Source organism: Ahaetulla prasina, chromosome 1 (assembly GCF_028640845.1).
Source record: "Ahaetulla prasina isolate Xishuangbanna chromosome 1, ASM2864084v1, whole genome shotgun sequence".
Taxonomy (NCBI): domain Eukaryota; kingdom Metazoa; phylum Chordata; class Lepidosauria; order Squamata; family Colubridae; genus Ahaetulla; species Ahaetulla prasina.
In genome coordinates, this window is record NC_080539.1 from 117,851,315 (window position 1) to 117,874,146 (window position 22,832).

At 34.3% G+C, this 22,832-nt stretch overlaps 1 protein-coding gene across 1 annotated transcript in view; it reads right to left on the minus strand.

Moving 5' to 3' along the window:
• Positions 1–1,020: 1,020 nt before the first annotated feature.
• Positions 1,021–22,832, minus strand: part of FIG4 (FIG4 phosphoinositide 5-phosphatase) — a 79,630-nt gene continuing 57,818 nt past the window's right edge. The window contains exons 15-21 of the mRNA XM_058174100.1: positions 21,695–21,861; positions 20,441–20,579; positions 17,081–17,139; positions 15,021–15,168; positions 14,257–14,340; positions 9,297–9,495; positions 1,021–1,676 (exon numbers count right to left, since the gene is read on the minus strand). Coding sequence (XP_058030083.1) covers positions 1,590–1,676; positions 9,297–9,495; positions 14,257–14,340; positions 15,021–15,168; positions 17,081–17,139; positions 20,441–20,579; positions 21,695–21,861 — 883 coding nt within the window. The 3' untranslated portion in view covers positions 1,021–1,589. The remainder of the gene's footprint in view (positions 1,677–9,296; positions 9,496–14,256; positions 14,341–15,020; positions 15,169–17,080; positions 17,140–20,440; positions 20,580–21,694; positions 21,862–22,832) is intronic.

Below are 22,832 nucleotides of genomic sequence, written 5' to 3' on the forward strand. Positions count from 1 at the left end.
ATGGTTATAGAAGCTATAAGGGAGATATTCTCTGAACTGGATTGGATTTTTATGCTTTAGCTGGTTTTAAATATTTTAGGATTAATTTGTTCTACTGATTTATATATTTTATTACTGTTTATTGTTAATTTTTTGAAGGATTTGGTTATGTAAGGAGGAAGTCAGAGCTAGAGAGGCTAGCATCTTGGATTTAAGACTGTGGAAATCTAGATTTAAAATTACATTTAGCAACGCAGCTAATTGTTTGATCTATCTTGTTTTATACTGCTGTTTTAAATAAAAAATGATTACGCATGATGATAACTACCACCCATACTTTTTACTTCCAGATTCTCTTGGAGATAAAGATATTTTTTTAAAAAGAAGATATATGAATTTATTTTAGAGATACACAATTAAACAACTTCTTAATGATCTATACCCACTAAACTAAGCAAAATAAAAACCATCTGTGAATTCTCTCACTGAGGTGAGTACAATGTAAGTGTGCATACTTCTAGTTGAAACATCTCCATTTTTCTTTTCTTTTTCAAATATTTTAGGCTTGCTTTCTTTCAGCATTAGCAAGATAATAAAAACCTACCTTGTATATATGGTGAGATCATCCTCTGAAGGAGAGTCTGAAAGATTAATTCCATAGACATCTTTGGTAGGTTGCACTACATTCTGAAACAAAGCAAGATAAAATCTTAGGCGATATGTCTTAGCTTGTAAGTTTATTCAAATATTTCAAGAAATACAATTTTAAAAGCAGCAATAGCCATCCCCCTCCTCCAAGAAAACAATGAAATGCAATAAACCCATTGGCAAAGCAGAGGCACAAGTGCTTCCCAAAAAAGTATTCTTTAAACGCAGCAAATTTGAAAGGACATGTATTGCATTGTGTTCAAATTAGGCAAGTATTATTGTACAATACACCTGAGAACCAAACACAAATATAGAATTCAATAATTATTAAATATAATACGTATCATAGAAGGACTGGGTATAAAAATACCTGCATTAGCAGAAAGGTGCAATATCTGGAATTTTCCTTACTCTTTTCCATACATTACTGTGAAATCCACAGACAATGGAGATTTGCTCTTAATAACAAGAAATTGTGGACAGGGTGAGTGATGTGCCATGCATTAGATGGCAGAGCTTTGTATCACTTGGCAGGCTTTTTAAGTCAGAGCTAGAGTGGCTAGCATCTTGGATTTAAGACTGTGGAAATCTAGATTTAAAATTACATTTAGCAACGCAGCTAATTGTTTGATCTATCTTGTTTTATACTGCTGTTTTAAATAAAAAATGATTACGCATGATGATAACTACCACCCATACTTTTTACTTCCAGATTCTCTTGGAGATAAAGATATTTTTTTAAAAAGAAGATATATGAATTTATTTTAGAGATACACAATTAAACAACTTCTTAATGATCTATACCCACTAAACTAAGCAAAATAAAAACCATCTGTGAATTCTCTCACTGAGGTGAGTACAATGTAAGTGTGCATACTTCTAGTTGAAACATCTCCATTTTTCTTTTCTTTTTCAAATATTTAGGCTTGCTTTCTTTCAGCATTAGCAAGATAATAAAAAACCTACCTTGTATATATGGTGAGATCATCCTCTGAAGGAGAGTCTGAAAGATTAATTCCATAGACATCTTTGGTAGGTTGCACTACATTCTGAAACAAAGCAAGATAAAATCTTAGGGGCGATATGTCTTAGCTTGTAAGTTTATTCAAATATTTCAAGAAATACAATTTTAAAAGCAGCAATAGCCAACCCCCTCCTCCAAGAAAACAATGAAATGCAATAAACCCATTGGCAAAGCAGAGGCACAAGTGCTTCCCAAAAAAGTATTCTTTAAACGCAGCAAATTTGAAAGGACATGTATTGCATTGTGTTCAAATTAGGCAAGTATTATTGTACAATACACCTGAGAACCAAACACAAATATAGAATTCAATAATTATTAAATATAATACGTATCATAGAAGGACTGGGTATAAAACTACCAATACAACAATTCTCTAATACAACTTTTGGGTATAACTACATTAATTACAGTACACAATTGGGGCTATTGTCTCAACAATGATACCATGAAGTTGGGAGATTTGTCAAAAAAATGACTATATTATTATGGAAATAATTTTAGAAGCCTAGAACATATCCCCACTAAGAAGAAATGTGACAACTTAAACCATTTTTAGCTTTTAAAAGGGAAGCATCTGGTTATACATACACATTTGTGTTTGCATATATGTTCACAGCATGTTATTCATACATGATGTAATATAATATTCTTAACCATAACATCAGCAGTATCAGAATTCAGTTTCCAATAAAGCTACATGAAAGGAAAACCAAGGCCAATAAAAGACGTTTTTGTAACAAACCCCTCTGCACAGTATATAGAATCGCTTTTTACCCAGTATAGTACATTAAGCTGTTATCGTTAGTTATCAACTTTATGATTTAATTCTGAAGTTACTGGGTTCAGATGCTAGTACTTTCCAGAATTTGCTGTTCAGACATTTGAATAGAATATCTTACTTGACCAGAATTCATCTGACCTAATTATCAACTTTCACTTATCTCTGCAAAGCTTATGAGAAAGTTGTTACAAAATATATCCTATTTAATCCTTTGGTCTTCTTATTTATCCCTTTTAGTAACATGGTTGATAGGCTAAAAGGAAGGCTCATCCTTCCTCTCCCAGAAGGACTTCTGCGTTTTACACGTTCTGGCTACCTTCTTGCTGTAGCATTGCTGAAGGTAGTTTTTTGCTTACATCACCTATCTTCCACAAAGGAAGATTGCCTTTACCTAGAATCCCTCTCACTTAACCTTCCTCACAGCCAGGATGCTTTACTGACAAATAATAAAAACAATAGGTTGATAAAAAAAAAAAAAGAAATGCAATTTCTAATGCCATCTGCTGCTTTCGTATCAAGAGGAGTGTGACTAGAGGTAATGAGTCCCCCACCTTCTTTAGAGACAGAGCAATCTCACAAGCAATAAATTCATTTCTTTAGCTTTTTTTAAAAAAGGAATGGGGGAAGTGAATACAAACATTTAAGGCATAGGTACAACTTTCGATAGCAAATATGGAGCCATTCAGAACAGACAGAAGATTAAGAAGGAACCAGTTAAGGTTCTGGGTAATCATAAAATATTGTTAATCTGAACTCTGATGCATAAAGGTTCCACGATGCATAAAAGAAGACAATTTATCAACCATGAATCAAGAGCTTAAATTCTTCAGAGATAGTAAATTAATCTTAAATACCACACAGAAAAAGGAATTCTTAGCTAATCTTTTTCTACATTAGCCTTAGAGCGTATGGTACCACAGTGTCAATTATGCTGTGCAGAAATCCTGTTACCAATTTTCATTTCCAGCTGAGGTTGAATGGAAATAATAACTCTTACTGGTTCCCAGCCTCTTGTCTAGCCATTTCTACTCTATAGTTAAAAACACCAACCATTTTTCTCACCAGAGAAAGGAAGGGAGATCTCTCTGCATACATGCTTCTAGCCACAATTCAGGGAAAGTATCTTTCATCAGGAATATTCCGTTTGAGACAAAGTTATATCTGGATTTGCAGCTAACAATCCAGAGTCCTGGTAAAGATTTGGCTTCATTTGGTTTATAAAGCAAATTCCTCATTAGAATTTTCTTCATAGTCAAGGTAGGAATTACGTGTGCAAGAAGAACGGTGACATGTTTGATATTTCTGGGTTTTTGTTAGACTGGCCTCACAGAGCAGGTTCTTCTTATGCTGTTTTTCTGCTTCAATCACTCTCTAAATGCTTCCCCACCCCTTGTAAGATTTAAATAGCCTCCATCCTACGAAGTCAATCTTGATCTCAAGACTTCCCAACATTGCCTCAACTCTCCATCCCAACTTCATTTATTATATTCAGCAACAGATATATTTGCTCCAACTAAACAACTTACAAGCATGGTTGCTTTGGCTATCCTATGCTTCTCCAAAGTAGTTGTAGTGTTAATGAAACTGTAGATATGCTCTCACCAAGCACCACAGGCTGGAATGCTTGATGCACAGTTATAGTATTTGCATCTCCAGTTTCCCCACAAAAGAAAGGCAAGGGTGAATGAAGACTGAGGAAAGCTGCAAAAATGGCTGTGATAAGAGAGTGCAATTTATAGGCATTTCTGTCATTTTAAAGTGATTTCAGAGCTAGGCAATGTCATCAGGACAAAAACATAAATCTGACTCTAATGATATTTACTACCCTGCATAAGGGGAGTGAAAAAGAATTAGACTATTGGATTTGATTTACAGAATGCAGAATAACAGAGTTGGAAAAGATTTTGGAAGTCTTCTAGTCCAACTCCCTGCTCAAGCAGGAAACTTTATACCATTTCAAACAAATGGCTGTCCAATCTCTTCTTAAAAACTTCCAGTGATGCAGCACCCACAACATACAAAGGCAAGCTGTTCTATTGATTAATTGCTCTCACTGTCAAGGAATTTCTTCTTAGTTCTAGGTTGGATTTCTTTGATAAGTTTTCATCCCTTACTTTTTGTCTTGCCTTCAGGTGCTTTGGAGAATAGGTTGTCCCCGTCTTCTCTGTGACAATCCTTCAAATATTGAAAGACTGTCACCCCAGTCCTTCTTTTCATTAGACTAAACATACCCAGTTCTTGCAATCGTTCATCATGTTTTAGCCTCTAACCACCTAATCTTTTTTGTTGCTCTTCTCTACACTCTTTCTAGTGACTCGATATCTTTTTTGTATCACGTTGACCAAAATTGGATGCAATATTCCAAGTGTGGTCTTACCAAAACAATATATAGTGGTACTAATACTTCACGTGACCTTCATACTATTTCTCTGTTGAGCCGCTTTTTTGGAAGCTGCGGCACACTACTTGCTAATACTTAAATGGTTGCCCACTAGATCCCACTCAGTTACTGTTCTTTCTTTACTGTAGAAGTTACTAATTAGAATGCATGTGCTTGCATGAGACAGGTTATCTAGTCATTGTGCTACATTGTATTTTACACCCTATGGAGAGCCAGTATTTGAATATTTTGATGTCCGAGGACAAAAACAAAAGCTTCTTTACTCCATTTCACACACAAACTCTTATTTCTATCTTTGCAATAGGGCAACATCTTCCAATACACCTGAAAGGTAACGTTTACAGGGAGAACTCAAAATTCTTCTAAAAAAACCTAAGAAGTCTAAGACCATTACAAACAAGCAAATGTGGACAGAATGTGTCCAATTAAGCAGGTAATTCTGAAATGCATTGGAAGAGAAGAAAATTAATAGAATCTCAGGTATGGGAGAAATGCAATATTGAATCATACACGATTAGCTATCTAAAACTCTTCATAGGAGCACACTGCATTTCAACATTCTGATGCCGGGTCTTCTTTTTTCAAAAGAGGGATTTTTTATCACATTAGAAGAAAAATAGGCTAGGCTACTTGGGAATTTTAGGATCTCTGAATAGAGATAAATGATCTGCAGTTAAAATGTTGTAGACACCTGCTTTTAGGAAGAGACATATGTGTCTCTGAATATCATACAGGAAAATTAGAGGCTACATCTGAGATTTCTAATACTTTTATTGATTTTCAAAAGAAATTGTCATTTTTAAAAAGTAAGTATAAATTGGTTGCAATGTTACAGTACAGTGCATGTGTCAACACTACAAGTGTTAACATTACCTAAATTATTTTGTGGGAGTTTTTGGCATTTTTAAATTACTGGAACTATTATTTTCAATACCTGTCTTTGTCTTTGTGTTTGCATGTTCCCAAAAGCTCCCTGTGACTCATTTTTTCTCCAGATACAAGTGTGTGAAGGGCAGAGAATATGAGCCAGGCAGGCAATGGAGCAAGGTTAATTTTGTGCCATGCTGTCAGGAATGGATAGGTGCTTAAGTGAGAAAGAAATGGCCACAGTTCATGGCAAGCCAACAGACAAGCAGGCAGGGGAACAAAGATCTGAGTTCAGGATGTAATATTTCAGGATTATATAGGGAAAATTGTAGTGAAATAAGTGTATCTTATGCATTTTCTTAATAGTGTCTTCAGGCCATAAGATCTGTGGTGAAAGGTAAAGCAGCGTTCACAAAGAGAAGGAGAAAAGGAAACAGAAATATGAAAACAGGAAACTGAAATGAAATGAAATAAGAAATAACTACCGTGTTTCCCCAAAAATAAGGCCCTGTCTTATATTTTTTTGAACCCCGAAATAAGTGTTTGGCCTTATTTTCATGGAGGTCTTATTATTTTGGGGTGCATGGAGCAACATGGGACTTCTTTTGCCGTCTTACCTGATTTCCAGCTCTGTTTTCCTAACCCAAACCAGAGGAAATGGTGGAGACCGGCTGCGCATGCGTTTAAATATTTAGGGCTTATTTTCAGGGTGGGCTTATTTTAATGCATGCGCTCAGAAGCCCGATTGGTCTTATTATCAGGTAATGTCTTATTTTAGGGGAAACAGGGTAGAAAAAAAAAGACTAAATATAAGAACACAAAGAACAGCAGAGTAATATCCAAAAACGTATTAAGAGGTATAATGTTATAGTGAATGAAAAGGAATAGGAATGGATAAGCAGAAACGGGACATGTAATGTATGAATTTATTAAAAATCTTTTCTTCATTTCTATGTGTAAACAATGCTTCAATCCACAAAAGACTGGTAATAAATAATACATTAGTGCTGTTCCTTTTTTTTCCCTGATCTAGTACTATTCATTAGATATCTACTGTTAGTTTTGTTCATATTGGAAATATCTGTAGGACGTACTATATCATAAGTGCTAGTTAGCACACATGTCTATGGCTGCTGGTTCCTATCTGAACATCAGCTTAATTCTAATTCTTCATGTTGTTTTTTTTCAGTAGAGTGTGTAATCATAAAACTGGATGAAGGATGGATTACCAAACTACAGCTGTGTTCTCTAGACAGCTCCAACCAAAAACATCTTCATTTTGTTTCTCACCAACACATGTAATTTTAAACAAACCATGGTCAGTTAATTTGCTAACCCTGCTGCTAGGGGTGAGGAAAGAGTGGCATTAAGAGCTTTAGGGCTCCTTAGGCGTGACATGATATATTTCTATCAATGATCAGGATTCCAGAAAAAAGGGGAAAAAATCAATTATCACAAAATGTATGCTCAACACAAAGCATTTACTATTACTCAATTTAGAGCATTTCCAGTAATTAGCAATGTATCAAGACTAGTGACAGAAAAGAACCTTGCAACCTTCTTTATAGTCTCAGAGTACTGGCCTCAGAGCAAAAGAATAAAATCCTCCTCTAAGTTTATCTACGCATCTACCTAGAAGCAAAGTAGTGGTTTTGGGACAAAGGTTGGAGTAAAAGGAATTACAAGGCGCAGCTTATTAACACTCATGTTGCCATTTAATTTTCCCCAGTAAGGCATAGCAACTCGGCTTTGGGGATGCTATTATACTTCCTCTTCAAAAGCACTAAAAGAACTAAAAATGGGCCAACATTTCAGATAATTTTTGATGTTGTGTATTAGAAAGATTCCACAAATAATCTGCAATAATGAAGATTTTCCCATTAATTCTCAACTTATGCAACTATGGCCATGCAAAATCAAAGCAGGTAAAAGATCAGCAGTGAGAGTGAGTGTATGTGTACATATTCAAATGCATACATATAAAGAGATCATACCTTGATGAAGGTATCTTTTCTATGTACACTGAAAGCATATGCACCAAGACAAATTCCTTGTGTGTCCAATCATACTTGGCCAATAAAATTCTATTCTATTCTATTCTATTCTATTCTATTCTATTCTATTCTATTCTATTCTATTCTATTCTATTCTATTCTACTCTACTCTACTCTACTCTACTCTACTCTATTCTATTTTTTCCAGATGAAGAAACTAAAATATTTAATATTCCATGGATATCAGGATATTATGCTACATACCCCACCAAACCTCCTCTTTGGCATCTAAAAGAGGGAATAAACTTTCAAATTTAAATTTAAATGTGTTCAAATTAATTTATAATAAAGTAAATAATAAATATACCAAATGTCAATATTTAATATTTAGATATTAGATGAATATCTAATATCTATTAGATGAAACCCATACTTGAGGGCAATCTGCTTAGTATAAGAGCATGGTTTAGCCCTGATTTGTTCTCACTAACTACAATTTGAACATATTACAGTTCTCCAAATATGGGAATCACAGTATCAAATACAGTTAATCTGATTAATATAAAACTAAAAGCAAAAATGTTTGGACCTGAACAAGCATCCAGTGGAGCTCATGCAGCAGAAGTTACGTGCACAGCTTGCAGCTTCCAGATACTCTTCAAGGTAATCCCATGTACATCACTTTGTAGTAGTCCATGCAGGAGATGACCAGGGGATCAATGACTGAAACAAGGGCTCCCAATCTAGGAAAGGCGTATAATTCAAAATTGTACAAAGGCCCTCCTACTATGACTGCCACCTGCTCCTCAAGCAGGAATCATGAGTACAGGGGGATTCCCAGCTTATGCACTAGGTCCATCTAGGGCAGAGCAAACCTGTCCAAGACCAGAGATGGTAAACCTCCCAGATATACAGGAAACCCCCCCCCCCCACCGCCTCAACTATAGCTTGTAGTCCCAATCTGGCCAGAAGTATAAAAATCTTCTTGCATATGTTTTGAAAGACAAGGCACATTTTGATCTTTGATTGTCCATACAGTATTGCTCTGAACTTTTCCCTGTACAATCATAAATGTCTAAGTTGTGCTGAAACAAAATTGCCAAGATGCCTCATCTTATTGTGTTTACATATCTTCATTAACATCACCAGATATTGAAGCATTATAATGGTAGTGAATCAGTCTGCACAAGGGTATCATCTGGCTAAATTAGTATTCCTATTTGAAAATGTAGTATTAAGCTATATTTCTACATTAAGCCAAAAATTCTATTAATCCATTTTTCACTCCTGGCTGAATTACCTAGTTTAATTTAAAACACTGATACATATCAAGTACTTCACGGTATATTTTCTGCATGAAATCTAATCAGTTGCACAATCCCTTTTAAAATTGCTTTTTAAGTACTCCATCTGCTTTCCGAGGTCCCTCCTCAGTGTTTTTATTTTGGTTTCATCTTCTTGTGATTGCCTTTGTATCTTAGAAAAAAAAATGTCTTTAATGCAGCGAGAAAATCAGATGTGTAAGCCTTCAGTACATATTGAATACAAAGAGAAGAGCAGATATAAAACAGTGCCCGTCTTTGTGGCATCCCAATTTCTTACTTCAGTTATTTTGGTATTGTCTCCAGTATCTGATATTTTCACAGGTGTTGAACGCTGAGAGGTAGCACCCTCGTCTTCTTTATCAGTTCCAGAATCATCCTCAGAGCTGCTGGACATGGCCTCCTCGCTGGGTGGCGGAGGAGCACTAGCAGCCGTTTTACGTTGCAGTACTGTTTCTTCTCCTCGGTTGCTTTTGTTCCTGAGGAAGGACAGAATTGTGAATTCAAGAAACAGAAACAGAACAAAAGGGTTCTTCTTCTTTTCCTTACATTAATTGGTGCTAGGTTTTTCCCTCTTGATATTTCATCCGAGTCAAAGCTGCACTTAACCTTTGATTAACCTGCCAGAAGTCACACATTTAAAAATAATAGATGGACAAGAACCATACCAAAATCTGACTTAATTTCATGTAAATTTCATTAAACTTCAGTCATTAATGAACTGAAATTAACAGTAGCTTGTTTCTTAACTTGTCTTTTGTTGTGATTAACAACAAAACATGTTTCCAAAGTTCATCAAATGTTAAATTTTGATAAAATTTGGAAACATGTTTATCAGTTCACCCAATGAACTGATAAACATGTTTCCAAATCTTATCAAAATTTAACATTTGATTAACTTTGGAAACATGTTTTGTTGCTAAGGCTTTTGGGGGTGGGGGCTGACTGTCATCCAGATTCTGCACACCTTTGACACATTGGGGATAGGAGTAAAAATATTCCATTTCTTCTTAAAGAAGTCCTATTTCCCTAAACTTAACAACAGCAATATGAGCCTGAGGATAGCCTAAGTAGGAAAGATCTGTGGTTTATGTTAATTGTTATACATGAATGGTGGCTGTGGAAAACATTCATTTAAAATGGAGGTTCTGGTAAAGAAATATGTGAACCTCTGGGACTGCACTCAATCTCTCATCAATACTTTTTTTCACAATTTAAAATATTGTTAATAACCCTGATCCAAAGGGTAATAAAATATCCAATTTGATTTAACAGTGTCGGCTGGTAGGGCTCAGAAAATGGCCCTACTTTGTGGAATATTCTCCCCATAGAGATTACAAAGGCCCCAACCCTGATGGCCTTTTGTAATGCTTTATAGTCTTGGCTCTGTACCCAAGCCTAAGGCTCTGAAAGTGTTAAGGGCCCCATTGCTTGACTTTACTATCATTTCTACTATTATACTATTTACTGGTTAATTATTTTGCCTGCTGTGTATATTTACTGTATTTTGGATGTCTGGGGATGATTTGGGCTTCCTTTTTCTTTGAACAGCATTTTCTGCAGAGCTTGTGGAAGTGGAAGAATAAGATAAGGAGTACCTGCCTTCCATTGAGGATCTGTATACTGCACAAGTCAAAAAGAGGGCTGTGAAAATATTTACAGACTCCTCACATCCTGGACATAAACTGTTTCAACTCCTCCCCTCAAAACGATGCTATAGAGCACTGCACACCAGAACAAAAAGACAGAAGAACAGCTTTTTCCCGAATGCCATCACTCTGCTAAACTAATAATTTCCTCAACACTGTCAAACTATTTACTAAATCTGCACTACTATTAATCTTCTTATTGTTCCCATTACCCATTCCTTCCACTTATGACTGTATGACTGTAACTTTGTTGCTTGTATTCTTACGATTTATATTGATATTGATTGTTTCCTGATTGCTTATTTGTACCCTATGCCTATCATTAAGTGTTGAACCTTATGATTCTTTATGAACGTATCTTTTCTTTTATGTACACTGAGAGTATATGCACCAAGACAAATTCCTTGTGTGTCTAATCACACTTGGCCAATAAAAAAATTATTCTCTCTTCTCTTCTCTTCTCTTCTCTTCTCTTCTCTTCTCTTCTCTTCTCTTCTCTTCTCTTCTCTTATTAAGATAAGATGTACCAGAGGAGAGGAGAGGAAAGATCAAAATCATCCTGCTTTGACTGTTTGGTTTAAGAGGTGGAAAAGGGATATTCTTGCAAGTCTTTAAGTTTATGTTAACACACTTTACAATAGTAAAATACCAGTAGTTCTGTTTCCTGACCTGATCTACCTCAAACAACTGAGAATGACATATAAAGTTTGTATTTGAGCTTTTCCAATGTCTTGAATTTCAGTGTTTTTCTAGTAAACTGCTAAAATACTGATGGTTAGTAATATTCTAGGTTAAATAAATAAACCATTCAAACTTGAAAAGTAGGGAGGAAAGACACCACTATCCCTGATATGCCTTCAGATTAAGAGAACTGGAACACTATAGCTGCAGTAAGACATTGCACAAAACACCCCTGTAACAGAAGCTTCATGGATTTCTCCATAAAATATCATATTATGCTTTCAGTCTTTTCACTTGCTAGAGTCCTTGATCCTTTAAAGCTAAATTCTATTAGACTTTCTGTTCCAGCTACAACTACAGTTTGTTCTGCCTCTGGGCCATTTGGCTCTTCATATCACCTATGACTTTGACTACATATTTTAATCTGAGGTGTAAAAACATTAGGAAAGAAGTACCCAATTAAAATGGCTTTTAATGTTTAGATTATCAAGTAAAACTACAAAGAAAGAGCAAAGGATGACTTTGTTAGCTGAACTGAGTCATTTGCCAACACTTAAAAGTCCAGCCTAGAAAACAGTAAATTGCAAACTAGTGAAGTGGTTAAATGGCTCCAGATCAAGATCAGAACATTTTGACACTATGGTATCATTGAAAGAGTAATGATTTAAAGTCTCCAAACTATTTCAAGAGGAAAAAATGCAATTGATCTATTCTCTATGAGGCATAGTATATTAACAACAAAATATGACTTTAGATTTTCAGTACAGATAGCCTTATTGATCACTTGCATACAATTATAGTATTTACCTCCTCAAAGACATATAAGAATGTTCCTTTAAGCAAATTGATTTTTAGAGACTGAGGACAGACATGAAGATATGAAAATACCCTCATGTTCTCTTTTAAAAAAGAGATCATTATAAATAAAAACAAGAACAGAATGTAAAAATTTAAGAAAAAATTCTTGGATGTACTCAAATGAAGCAGTAGTTAGTCCTGATTCAATAGTTATACTATTAAAAGTAAACTCTTTCATCAGGCACATTACAAAATATGTGTGCAAAACTAGGATAATCAACAGAGTTTGAAGATCTCTCAACACAGAAAACTCTATACCTTCAGCTATCAGAAGACCATTAACTGACTGTTATCACTGCAATTTTTGAAGGTAGAGTTCTAGATCTGTTGTGAATTCTTAAGACTGCTTAATGCACTGTGGGAACAGGTGGACATATGTTAACACAGTGTTGCAACAGTAAATTTTAGTAGGGAAACATATCTGTAGAAGTCATGCTTCTCAACACCATCTATTTGGTGAAGGTAGCTCAAAAGATTTCTTTGCAAAAGGCAAAGACTCTTGGAACTAGTCTTTTCCTGCAATCCAGTATAGAGCCAAGAAGTATGCAGACTATATAAACTTATCTCAACCTACAGACCTTCATATGTATTGAATATGTACCAAGATTCCATTCCCAATTCAGGTTAAGGAATAAAAAATTCATTGAAATGGACACAATGTTCTTACCCATCTCGTTTCAGCTGAATCTGAAAGTAATAACTGAGTTACTTAACTAAAACATAACAGTCTCATAGCAACATTGGTAGTAAAATAAGATCTTAAATACACAGAACTAAAGAGAGACATATTGTATGCAGAGTAGCTCAACAAATAGGAGTATATCATTAGAAATGCAGAAAACTGGAAAATAATCAGAAAAATTGGAGGAACTGTACAGAGGTAATACTGTCAATTTATAATTACCTGAATAAGATTCTGCTTTTTTAATTTTAGAAACTAAACATACTTTTATAAATATATTTTACTTATTTTGTACGTGTAGAAGGTATTAAGAAGTAAGACGAGGATACATTTCTATGTTTTTCCTGGGACAAAAGATCTATTGCTTTAAAATGAGCAGATAACTTGTAGTCTGTAAGTCACAAGCAACCAGAAAGCCTTCTGCAGCTTGCTAGTGGGTCAGAAAGCTGAATTATACTCTGAACCCAAAGGGCATTATCTATCCCACATTAAAAATTCCTGCAATGGTACATCTTTCTGTATAATTCTTCCTTTACCAGCTGCTGCACTGCCAAGCTCTTTAGTCAGTAACTGTCTATCTTGAGGTGTGGGTATAAGCCTAATTGAAGAAACAGAAATGACTTTTTGCTGAGATCACCTGGCTGATGAAGTACAAAAAAGAAAAGAAGAAAGCAAAAGAAAGATGCTTATCTCAGATTTGATTTGAATTCTGCCCCAATAACTGAAATGTCGCTAAACAAGCAACCTTTGTCGGTAGACACTAGATAGATCAGCAAAAATACTTATAACCTTTAATGTAAAGGAAGTAACAGTAGAAATACTAAAATGAAATTTCATGCATCAAATGGCAATAAAACATTGGAGTAGTTCTGTAATTGTTAGATTATTCTTGTTTTTTAGAAGATTCCCCCACCCACCCATTAGAAGAGATTACTTGGGGGTGGGGGAAACAGCACTGAATGCACCTGGCACTCTGGCAGCTAGTCATACTACCATTAATTGGTATTATCTTAGTTTGGTTTATGTAGGTGACCAGCTACCAGAAGAGCCCAGAGAAAAAGAGAACAGCATAAATCTCTCTGACAGAAGCAAAGACAAATGCTGATCTCCTTTTGTGAGTTCTGCAGGCAGAAAGATGGTTTACTGTAAATCTATTAAACTACTCAAGATTTAGAAGCTGAAATTCAAACCCTGCCTTGTGCATACATTTCACCCCTGTGCCTAATCTGTTTATATCCTTTTGACAAAAAAAATAGTCATTGCTCCAATTCACACTGCATTCTATCCAGTAACAGAGCAATAGCAGATAACGTAAATATAGCTAAATAAATGAAGCAATATTATGCTTTTTACAGCACTTCTTTCCTTACCCCAAAACAGATTTTCCCGTTTCATCTGGTTTACGTACAGTAAATGGGCTGGGATCAATGGGAACATTTTTAGGCATAAAATCTCTGAAGAAATGTGGAGAAAGAAAAACCAATAATCAAATATAAAGCTACTTTTCAGGAGTAATATTTTTCTGGAAATAAGAGTATTTCAGATGTAATTGCCATTAAATGTGTGTGTGTACATATACTGTACATACACACACACAGCACACAGCACACACACACACATGTACGCACGCGCACACACACACACACCATTTAAGTTAGGAAGTGATTTATTTGTACTACTGGTCGGATTATCCATTTTTAACATCACTGTTTTCTGCATGTATAAAATGACATTCCTCTTGTTAAATAATCCAAACCATGTCAGATTCACTTCTTAATAACTGATTCACACAGCCAATCTATCCTACACACTTATCAGCAAAATGCAAATATTTCAGAATATCTTATATTGGTGAATTCCTGCAAAAGTAGGTTGGTTTATAAATGCACTATGATGGATATTGGACAGAACTAAGTTTCTTTTGAAACTGGAAGCACAGTACAGAATTCTGTGGAATTTAGCACATCATTTATTGAATGAAAACAGAAACAGTATGTAATTTCTAACAGTCCATTGCTGCTTCTGTCTTACATTATATTTTCTATTATATACTTTTTAAAGAAAATTGAATAAGAGTTTGAAGTAAAAAAGCAAGTTCAAAATGCAACATCAAATAAAAATGTAATAAACATACCGCATTGAATTTGTCATTGCCAAGCAAAAGATGTCATCAAAACTGCTGAGTTCATATGGTCGAAAAAAATCATTATGAATATCAATCTCATCATCAAATTTATGAAATCTCTTCACTATTAACTTCCTCTGGTTTTCAGCACATGTCACTAAAACAAGTAAATCATACTACTAAGTGAAAGGGAAAAATACAGCTTGCATTAACTTGTAGATTTGTGGATGTATTATATCCAAACCCTTAAATTTTGCTCTCTTTTTTTTTGGTCATTTTATTAATATTTTTATTATTAGCATATTGAGGATTTTGCACTTTCCATGTTAGAACATATGACTTCTCTCCTTTCTAAAAAAACAAAAAACATATAAGTCCCTCTCCATGTTTTCCCAGCCAATTAACTTCTGTTAATGACTTTAGATAGGTGACAATACATAAGTATATTTATAAAAAAAAACAATTCAGGTTTTTGGCTTGAAGGGCCATCACAACAAAGAACAATGCTCTATAGCTAGCTCAGTTCACCTAGAATCATAAGGCTGGAAGGGACCTTTGAGGTCTTTTAATTCAGCCCCCTGCTCTGGGTATTCTTTATACCATTCTGGACAAATGGTTGCCCAAACTTCTTGAAAACCTTTAGTGATAGAGCACCCAAAACTCCTGGAGACAAATTGTTCCATTGATTAATCATTCTTACTGTCAGGAAATTCCTCCTGATTTCTCTTTGATGAGTTTCCACCCATTGCTTCTTGTCCTACCCTTAGGTGCTATGTATGACACCATTTTCTCTGTGGCAGCTTCAAATATTGGAAGATCTCTCCCAGGTTTTTTTCTTTGTTAGACTAAACATACATAATTCCCTTACCTATTCATCATGTGATTTGGCCTCCAGAACCCTTATTATCGACCAATTTGATGAACGCCCCTTCAGTCCCCTCATTTAGGTCATTTATAAGGATGTTGAAGACCACTGAACCCCAGACAGAACCTTCCCTCCACATAGAGGTAGTTCCATTGCAAATTCATCAGATAGTACTACTGTATTTTATCTTCCACATTACCAAGAAGTAGGCTATGGTCTACTTTATCAAATGCCTTACTGATGTCTAAGTTATACTATGTTCACATCATTTCTTTGATCTACTAATCCACTGTTCGATTTTCTCAGGTATTGATGCCAACCTGATTGGTCTGTATTTTCCTGGACGATCTTTTTTCCCATTTTGAAGAAAACACATCCATTCTTTTCCAGGAGCTCTGAAAGATTTCACTCAGTTGTTCCAAAATCACACCTACCAGCTCCTTCAGTATCGCAGAATATAAGCCATCTGGCCCAGGAGATTTGAACTTGTCCAAAGCAGATAAGCATTCTCTTACCAAATCCTTCCCTATTTTGACTTGTTTTCCTGTCCTATATCCCACAGTGATGCTTTTGATAAATTGGACTATATTTCTTTTTTGCTTGAAGGCAGATGCAAAGAAGGAATTAAGCACTTGCACTTTCTTCCTGCTGCCCATCATCTTCTTATCATCATCTTCCATTAGTTACTGATTATTTCCTTGATTTTTTTTTCTCCTTACATTTTGACAGAAACCTTTTTGTTATTTTTGGTGTTCTTAATTCATTCTGAGCCCCGGCCATCCTGACTGTCCTGGCAGACTCAGGCTATTTGCTAGTATTCTGTTTCAGTTACCTGCCCCTCTTTCAATTTTTTTGTAATTCTCCTTTTTGTCCCTCAGTTTATCAAATAACTCTTCATGCAACTTAATCCATTAAAACAGGAGGAAGCCAAGCAAAATATCCCTCAAATCCAAAGTTCCCTTAGTTATATTAATGAAGTTGAAAAATGACGGAAACATAATATATTAAGATGGATAAATGAGATAATCAGAGTATTATATATGCTAAATCCCTATTTCATACATCTACATAAAGGGATAATGCCTTATTAACAACATGCAAGCTTAATTCACCACTAGGTTAGGGAATGACTTTTATTATGCCCATTTTATGTTGCATATTATACAGGTTATACAGTTTTCATTACGATACAAGTATAATTTACCTTCATCAAAAGGTAGTGGCAAATATTTTAAAACACCAGGAGTCCACCAAAATGTGTAGCTTTAAACAAAGAACCAAAAACATAACATGAGAAAAGCATTCTTCATCCTTCACATATCTTATATTTGCAATTGCCTCTTGCCACATGATGCTTCTCCTCTTGCTGCCCTCAGAGACCTCTACCCTAAGCCTTTACCTAAGCCCACATATATGTATACAAAATAATACATTCCGTATTACCCAAGCTTCCTTTTCCAATAATTTTGATGTCAAATTTTAATGATATCATGCAGCAAATTAGAACCATTATAAAGATAAATGAGAAATTAGCTGTGAGGTTGAGGTTAAATAATTATCTAGCTTAATAGCCTCTTTTACATATACATTCCTTACTTCAGTCAGTAATGTATATCATTCTTAACAGAACAGCCCACTAAAGTAAAACAGCATAACATTCTTAAGAAATCATTCATATCCAGCTCACTTTTAATTATAGGTAATTAGTCCTAAGGTAACAGAAATATACATCTTCCCCTTCCATTATAAAATGTGACATAGAACAATTACAACATTCCTTGTTTATATTAAAACTATATATTAACATTGATTATTAAATGATTTTTCAAAAAGCATTTGTAAAAGTTTAAACTATCTTAATTCTGAATAACAGAAATCGAAGCTCATATGTTTAGCTTCTGGCTGCTGCAGAACTGTACTGCTGCATATTTCCTCCCAAACATTTAACTTAGCATTAATGAACTTGTCCCAACCTCTCTTTCAGCTTCTGGGATTTGTGAAATGGAACCAATTGTTGAAGACACTCCTATGCTAGACTAGTTTGCTATACCTGATATTAAAATCCTACTAATCATTCACAGAACTTGAGGTTCAGAATTTGAGATTATTTCATTCTCTTTCAAATGTCTTCTTTTGCATCAGTATCTTTTACCTACTAATGTGTCAACAAAGCAAAATAATACGTCTGGATATGGTACCATTGTCCTTTCCAATTGCCAACCTTATACTGTTACCCATGCACATTGAATCTCATGATTTAAAAACTCATAATTTAGCCAACTGTGATAGCAAGTATGCTTTCTCACTCCATAGGTCTCGTAATAGAAAATATACTTAGTGATCAAAAATCTTAGACTGAAAAGTTATTTAAAGAGATTATAAAAACTGAAGAAGCTTCTTGGATGGAAAGTGAAATGTTTTCAAAAGAAAAAAAACCTAACCAAAGTCCAGTTATCTTTTGAAAAAAGCACGTTTGGGACTATTTGCAGATATATTAAGATGGAGAGGTGTCTTTAAAAGAGGGCCTACAAATAATTTTGCTGGGAAATACTCCTAGACAATCAACTGTGTATTCTGAAAATGTAATAAAACTAATCAGACATTTTCTCTTGCTGTTTTAGGTTAATTGAATTGTTTGGATTGTTCAGTCCAGTCACCTAGGATTAATTTTACTCCCCTAAATCCTGCAAAGTGTTTTATTTTCTCTGCTGGAAAATGGATCATACTGAAGAGTACCATATCTGGCATATGTAACTTTTGTGAAGAACCTTTTGTGCTCTTGTAAATCAATATATTAGAAGCAAATATATGTATTCTGCTAACATTAAAACTAGTAGCTATTTCCCACCAGTGTAAAAGCTTCATTGTCTTCTACTCGTGGCAAATCCTTACATTGTTCAATTTCTGTATGTGTGTGTCATTTTGGCCATCAGCCATGTTTTTGCTTTGTTTTTGTTCTGTGAGTGGCATGGTGAGATCTCTGAAGGTGACTAAACATTTCTCTCCTCATTTTGCTATGGATAATAATCTTATCCTTAGTCATAAAAAAGCCATTCTCTACAAAGACTGTACATTTTAGAAACCAATATAATCAAAGAATAAGGTCTAACTGCTTTCTCCATCATGGTCATTCTGACTGAACAAATTGAGATAAAGCCTGTAATTATGAATCATATCTCAAAGGCGTCCACTAAATTGACACTAGGATCAAGAGTTTACAGTGTAAACCATCTTCATATTGTAAATGTATCGTGATAATACAACATCTAGTAATATTGCTTTAGGTAGTGTCCAATGGGATACTTTTACATGCAGAACATAAATGCAATTAACCCTTACTCATGTTGCTCTTAATAAGTAATATTCAAGTGCACGCTGTAGTTGATCCTGGAAGGAGTACTGAGCATTTATGAATAATAGCCATTTACTGTCATATCACCCACAAATTTACCTAGTTCTCTTAAAATTATATCTTATACTACCTGATGATGATTCTATAATTTATCATAATTTTCTATTCTGTATTCTGAAGCTCACATTATTCTCTCTCTCTCTACAAATGTTGAAATTCTTCCTCATAATACAGCTTCTCAATACCCCTAATCATTTTGATCTAAATATTAGATGTTTTCCAATTCTAAAATACATTTTTGTCCCAGTGTACCTTACATTAAACTTCTACTTCAATATAGCTTTCATTTCAATTTTTATTTAGTTTGGAGAACGATTTTGGAACTCTTGGTATTTCTTTTGTTTTTAGCACCCTGAATTAACTGTCACAGGCCAATGTGCCTCCATGCCGCTAAGTCCAGTTTATTTTATTTATTTATTTTAATTTGAATTTATATCCCGCCCTTCTCCGAAGACTCAGGGCGGCTTACAATGTTTTAAGCAATAGTCTTCATCCATTTGTATATTATATACAAAGACAACTTAATTTATAAAGAAGTTGAAATACTTTAGTTCTGAAAAAAGATCAATGAGGGATCCCTTGCCAATTCCTTTCATTGTGACATCTGTCTACTGCTTGATAATTTAAACATTACTTATTTCAATTATATAGATAGAGCAGAAAGATTTTGCTGACAGCAGTCGGGAAAATAATGCCTAGTACATTTGTTTGAGACAGAACAGGGCAGAACTGCATGCAGAGATCCTTTTACCTGCTATGGGATGGAAAGAGCCCTGCTTTGTTTTTATATCATCTTTTAAGGTGGATTTTTATACAGTATCTCCATATTTGATGTTTTTATATTTGTTGTGTTATTCAATTGTTGTATGCCACCTAGAGTCAATTTTTGGTGAGATAGGTGACTACACAAATTTGATAACTAAATAAATAACTCTTATGAATGGAAAGTTTTAAAAAAGTAAAATTTATTAATGGAAGTTTCTGCTTGCAATAAAATTCTTGCACAGGTTTCCATTAGTAAAAGTGGCAGAAAAACCATACGGTCTTTCTCTTGAAGCTCCCTGCAACCCACTAAAATATTGGATGGAGGTAGAAGGAAATGGAATGGAACTATTTGATTTTCTGTACTTCGGGAATATTGAAATGAAATACCTTCGCCTTGTCTGGAGAAGATTCATTGTGTTCTTTTGATGCAAATAAAAATCAGTAGGAAGTTCCCAGAGATGAGACTTTCCTTCTTCAGGCTGAAATACTCCTAGAAACAAGTTAATAGAATCTTGCCGGTCAGCATCTAAAAGATACAAGGAAAGGGATTTTTTTTTTAAAAAAAAAATACACACTCACTCAAAATTTATCATTAGTTTCACTGCCAGAAAGCAGTAAAGGAATGGGTATAGAATATTAACATTATAGGAAACGCAGGTCTATAGCTGCAAAGAGAATTTTTATTTCAAATTATTTCTTAACGTATTTGCAAAAGTACACTAAAAAGTCATCATTATATTCTGGGCATTTCTTCCTGACTGCAGCAGCCAATCATTATGGATAAGTTCACACATAGCCCAGTACCCTCCTTACAAAGAGAACACAATACAGTGGCAATTTGCATGCACTCATGCATTGTAATGTATGAAATGTATGTTTTCTATAGCCTTTCCATATATTTTCTAATATGCTGTTCCATAATGCCTAACACAACAAGTTCCATTTTCTTTTCTACTTAAAATCAATTTTATTTTATTTCAATCTCAATTTAATTAAAGAATTATCTTCTAGAGAACTTATTCTCCAATTATTTCTTTCACATTAAACTTGGAAGTTGGGTTCTTCCCTTGAATGCTTCCGTTTTATACTTTTTGGGAGTTTTTTAAATCTCTGCTCTAAAAATGATCCTTTCATTAACTAATATATTTTTCTTTAGCAAAACAGGAATCATGTGAAGAGTTTATTCAACAGCTCACAATTTATGTGTAACAAATCTATGATCTATGATTTATCACTTATATCTTTTATGTACACTGAGAGCTTATGCACCAAAGACAAATTTCTTGTGTGTCCAATCACACCTGGCCAATAAAGAATTCTATTCTATTCTATAACCTCGGCTATTGTGTGTAAATCAATTTCCAGTACAGTAATACATGGAAAATTAAATAAACTTATTATACAATTGTACATATGTACAATAACCTATCTCAACTTGAGAATACTTTAATTTCATAGAACAAAATTTCTTGTGGCTACCTATACATATCCATGCTTTTATTTGATAAACCTCTTTTTAATCAGAATAATATTCTCTGTAAAATTTGTTTGCTATTAATTATTATTAATTAGAAAAAATACCTCTAAAGTACCTTAAATGATATGGAAAAAAATATTCACACACAGGATTCAATTCAATACCTGAAAAAGCATTGCTATAGTATCTTGAAAGAGTTTGCATAATATCTTTAGAATGCTGGGTCCAGGGTGCTATTTTTCTGTAGGTTTTTACTCTATGAACCAGTTGAGAGCCACCATACTGGAGTGACAATGTATCCCCATGATCTTCATATAATTCTTCAAATAATCTAAAGCAGGAAGAGCAACATAGTTTAGAATTGCATCTTAGTGGAACAGATGCAAATGAGAAACCATTAGCTATTTCTTGAGCAGGCAGAAATAGGTTGCCATGTGGTAAATTTAGGGCTTTATCACTAACATAGATAGAGTGCAAGTTAAAAACTTCCATTATATCCAGACAATACAGATTTGAAACTATGACTCAAAGCAAAGCAAGGAAAATTGATATTGACCTCATATGGCCAAGAGCAAAGCTCCCACACAGACATTTGCTTTGTCTGTTTTTTCTGCTCTGCAATTATCAACTAAAACAAAACGTTGACAAGATGCATCTAGCTCGATTGAAATCCTTACTAAAATGGACACGTTCATGGACATCGCTATAACACAAGCTTTGTAAAAGCACAAGTTACTGTCTCAGTTTTCCTGACCCATATGGGCATCTGATCTTTGAATCTGTAAGCGTTTCCCAAAAAAAGAGCATAGAGGAGAGTATTTTAAAAGCCAAACATAAAAATATTCTTCTTTGGAATTAAATTAGAGAACCTTGTTGCAAACAGATTACTTTTTATTATTATTTATTATTTATTATTTTTTCTACTAAAAAGAGTAATAATCAACTGGCATTTTAATTTAATCTTTCTCATAACCAATACCCATTAGCATTTGTCATTCAACCTCGTAGGAACTGAAGAACTTCTCCAAGTTCACAAAGCTTACTATAATTTTTTCCAAAAAAAATTGAGAAATATTAAATGCCAATTTAAAGTCAACTAGAACCACACAAAAGCTGCTTTAGAGTAATTAAATTGGAACAGCAAAGATGTTTCTGCAAAAAATAAATAAATCCATCCATGCTTTGGGAAGAGTTTCAGTTTCAGATAAACAAATCTGCATTTAAATATGCCAAAATATTCAAATTAATGTAAAATGAGGCGCAGAAAAAAAAGGTTTAGAAAAGAATTAGTAGTGTAAAACA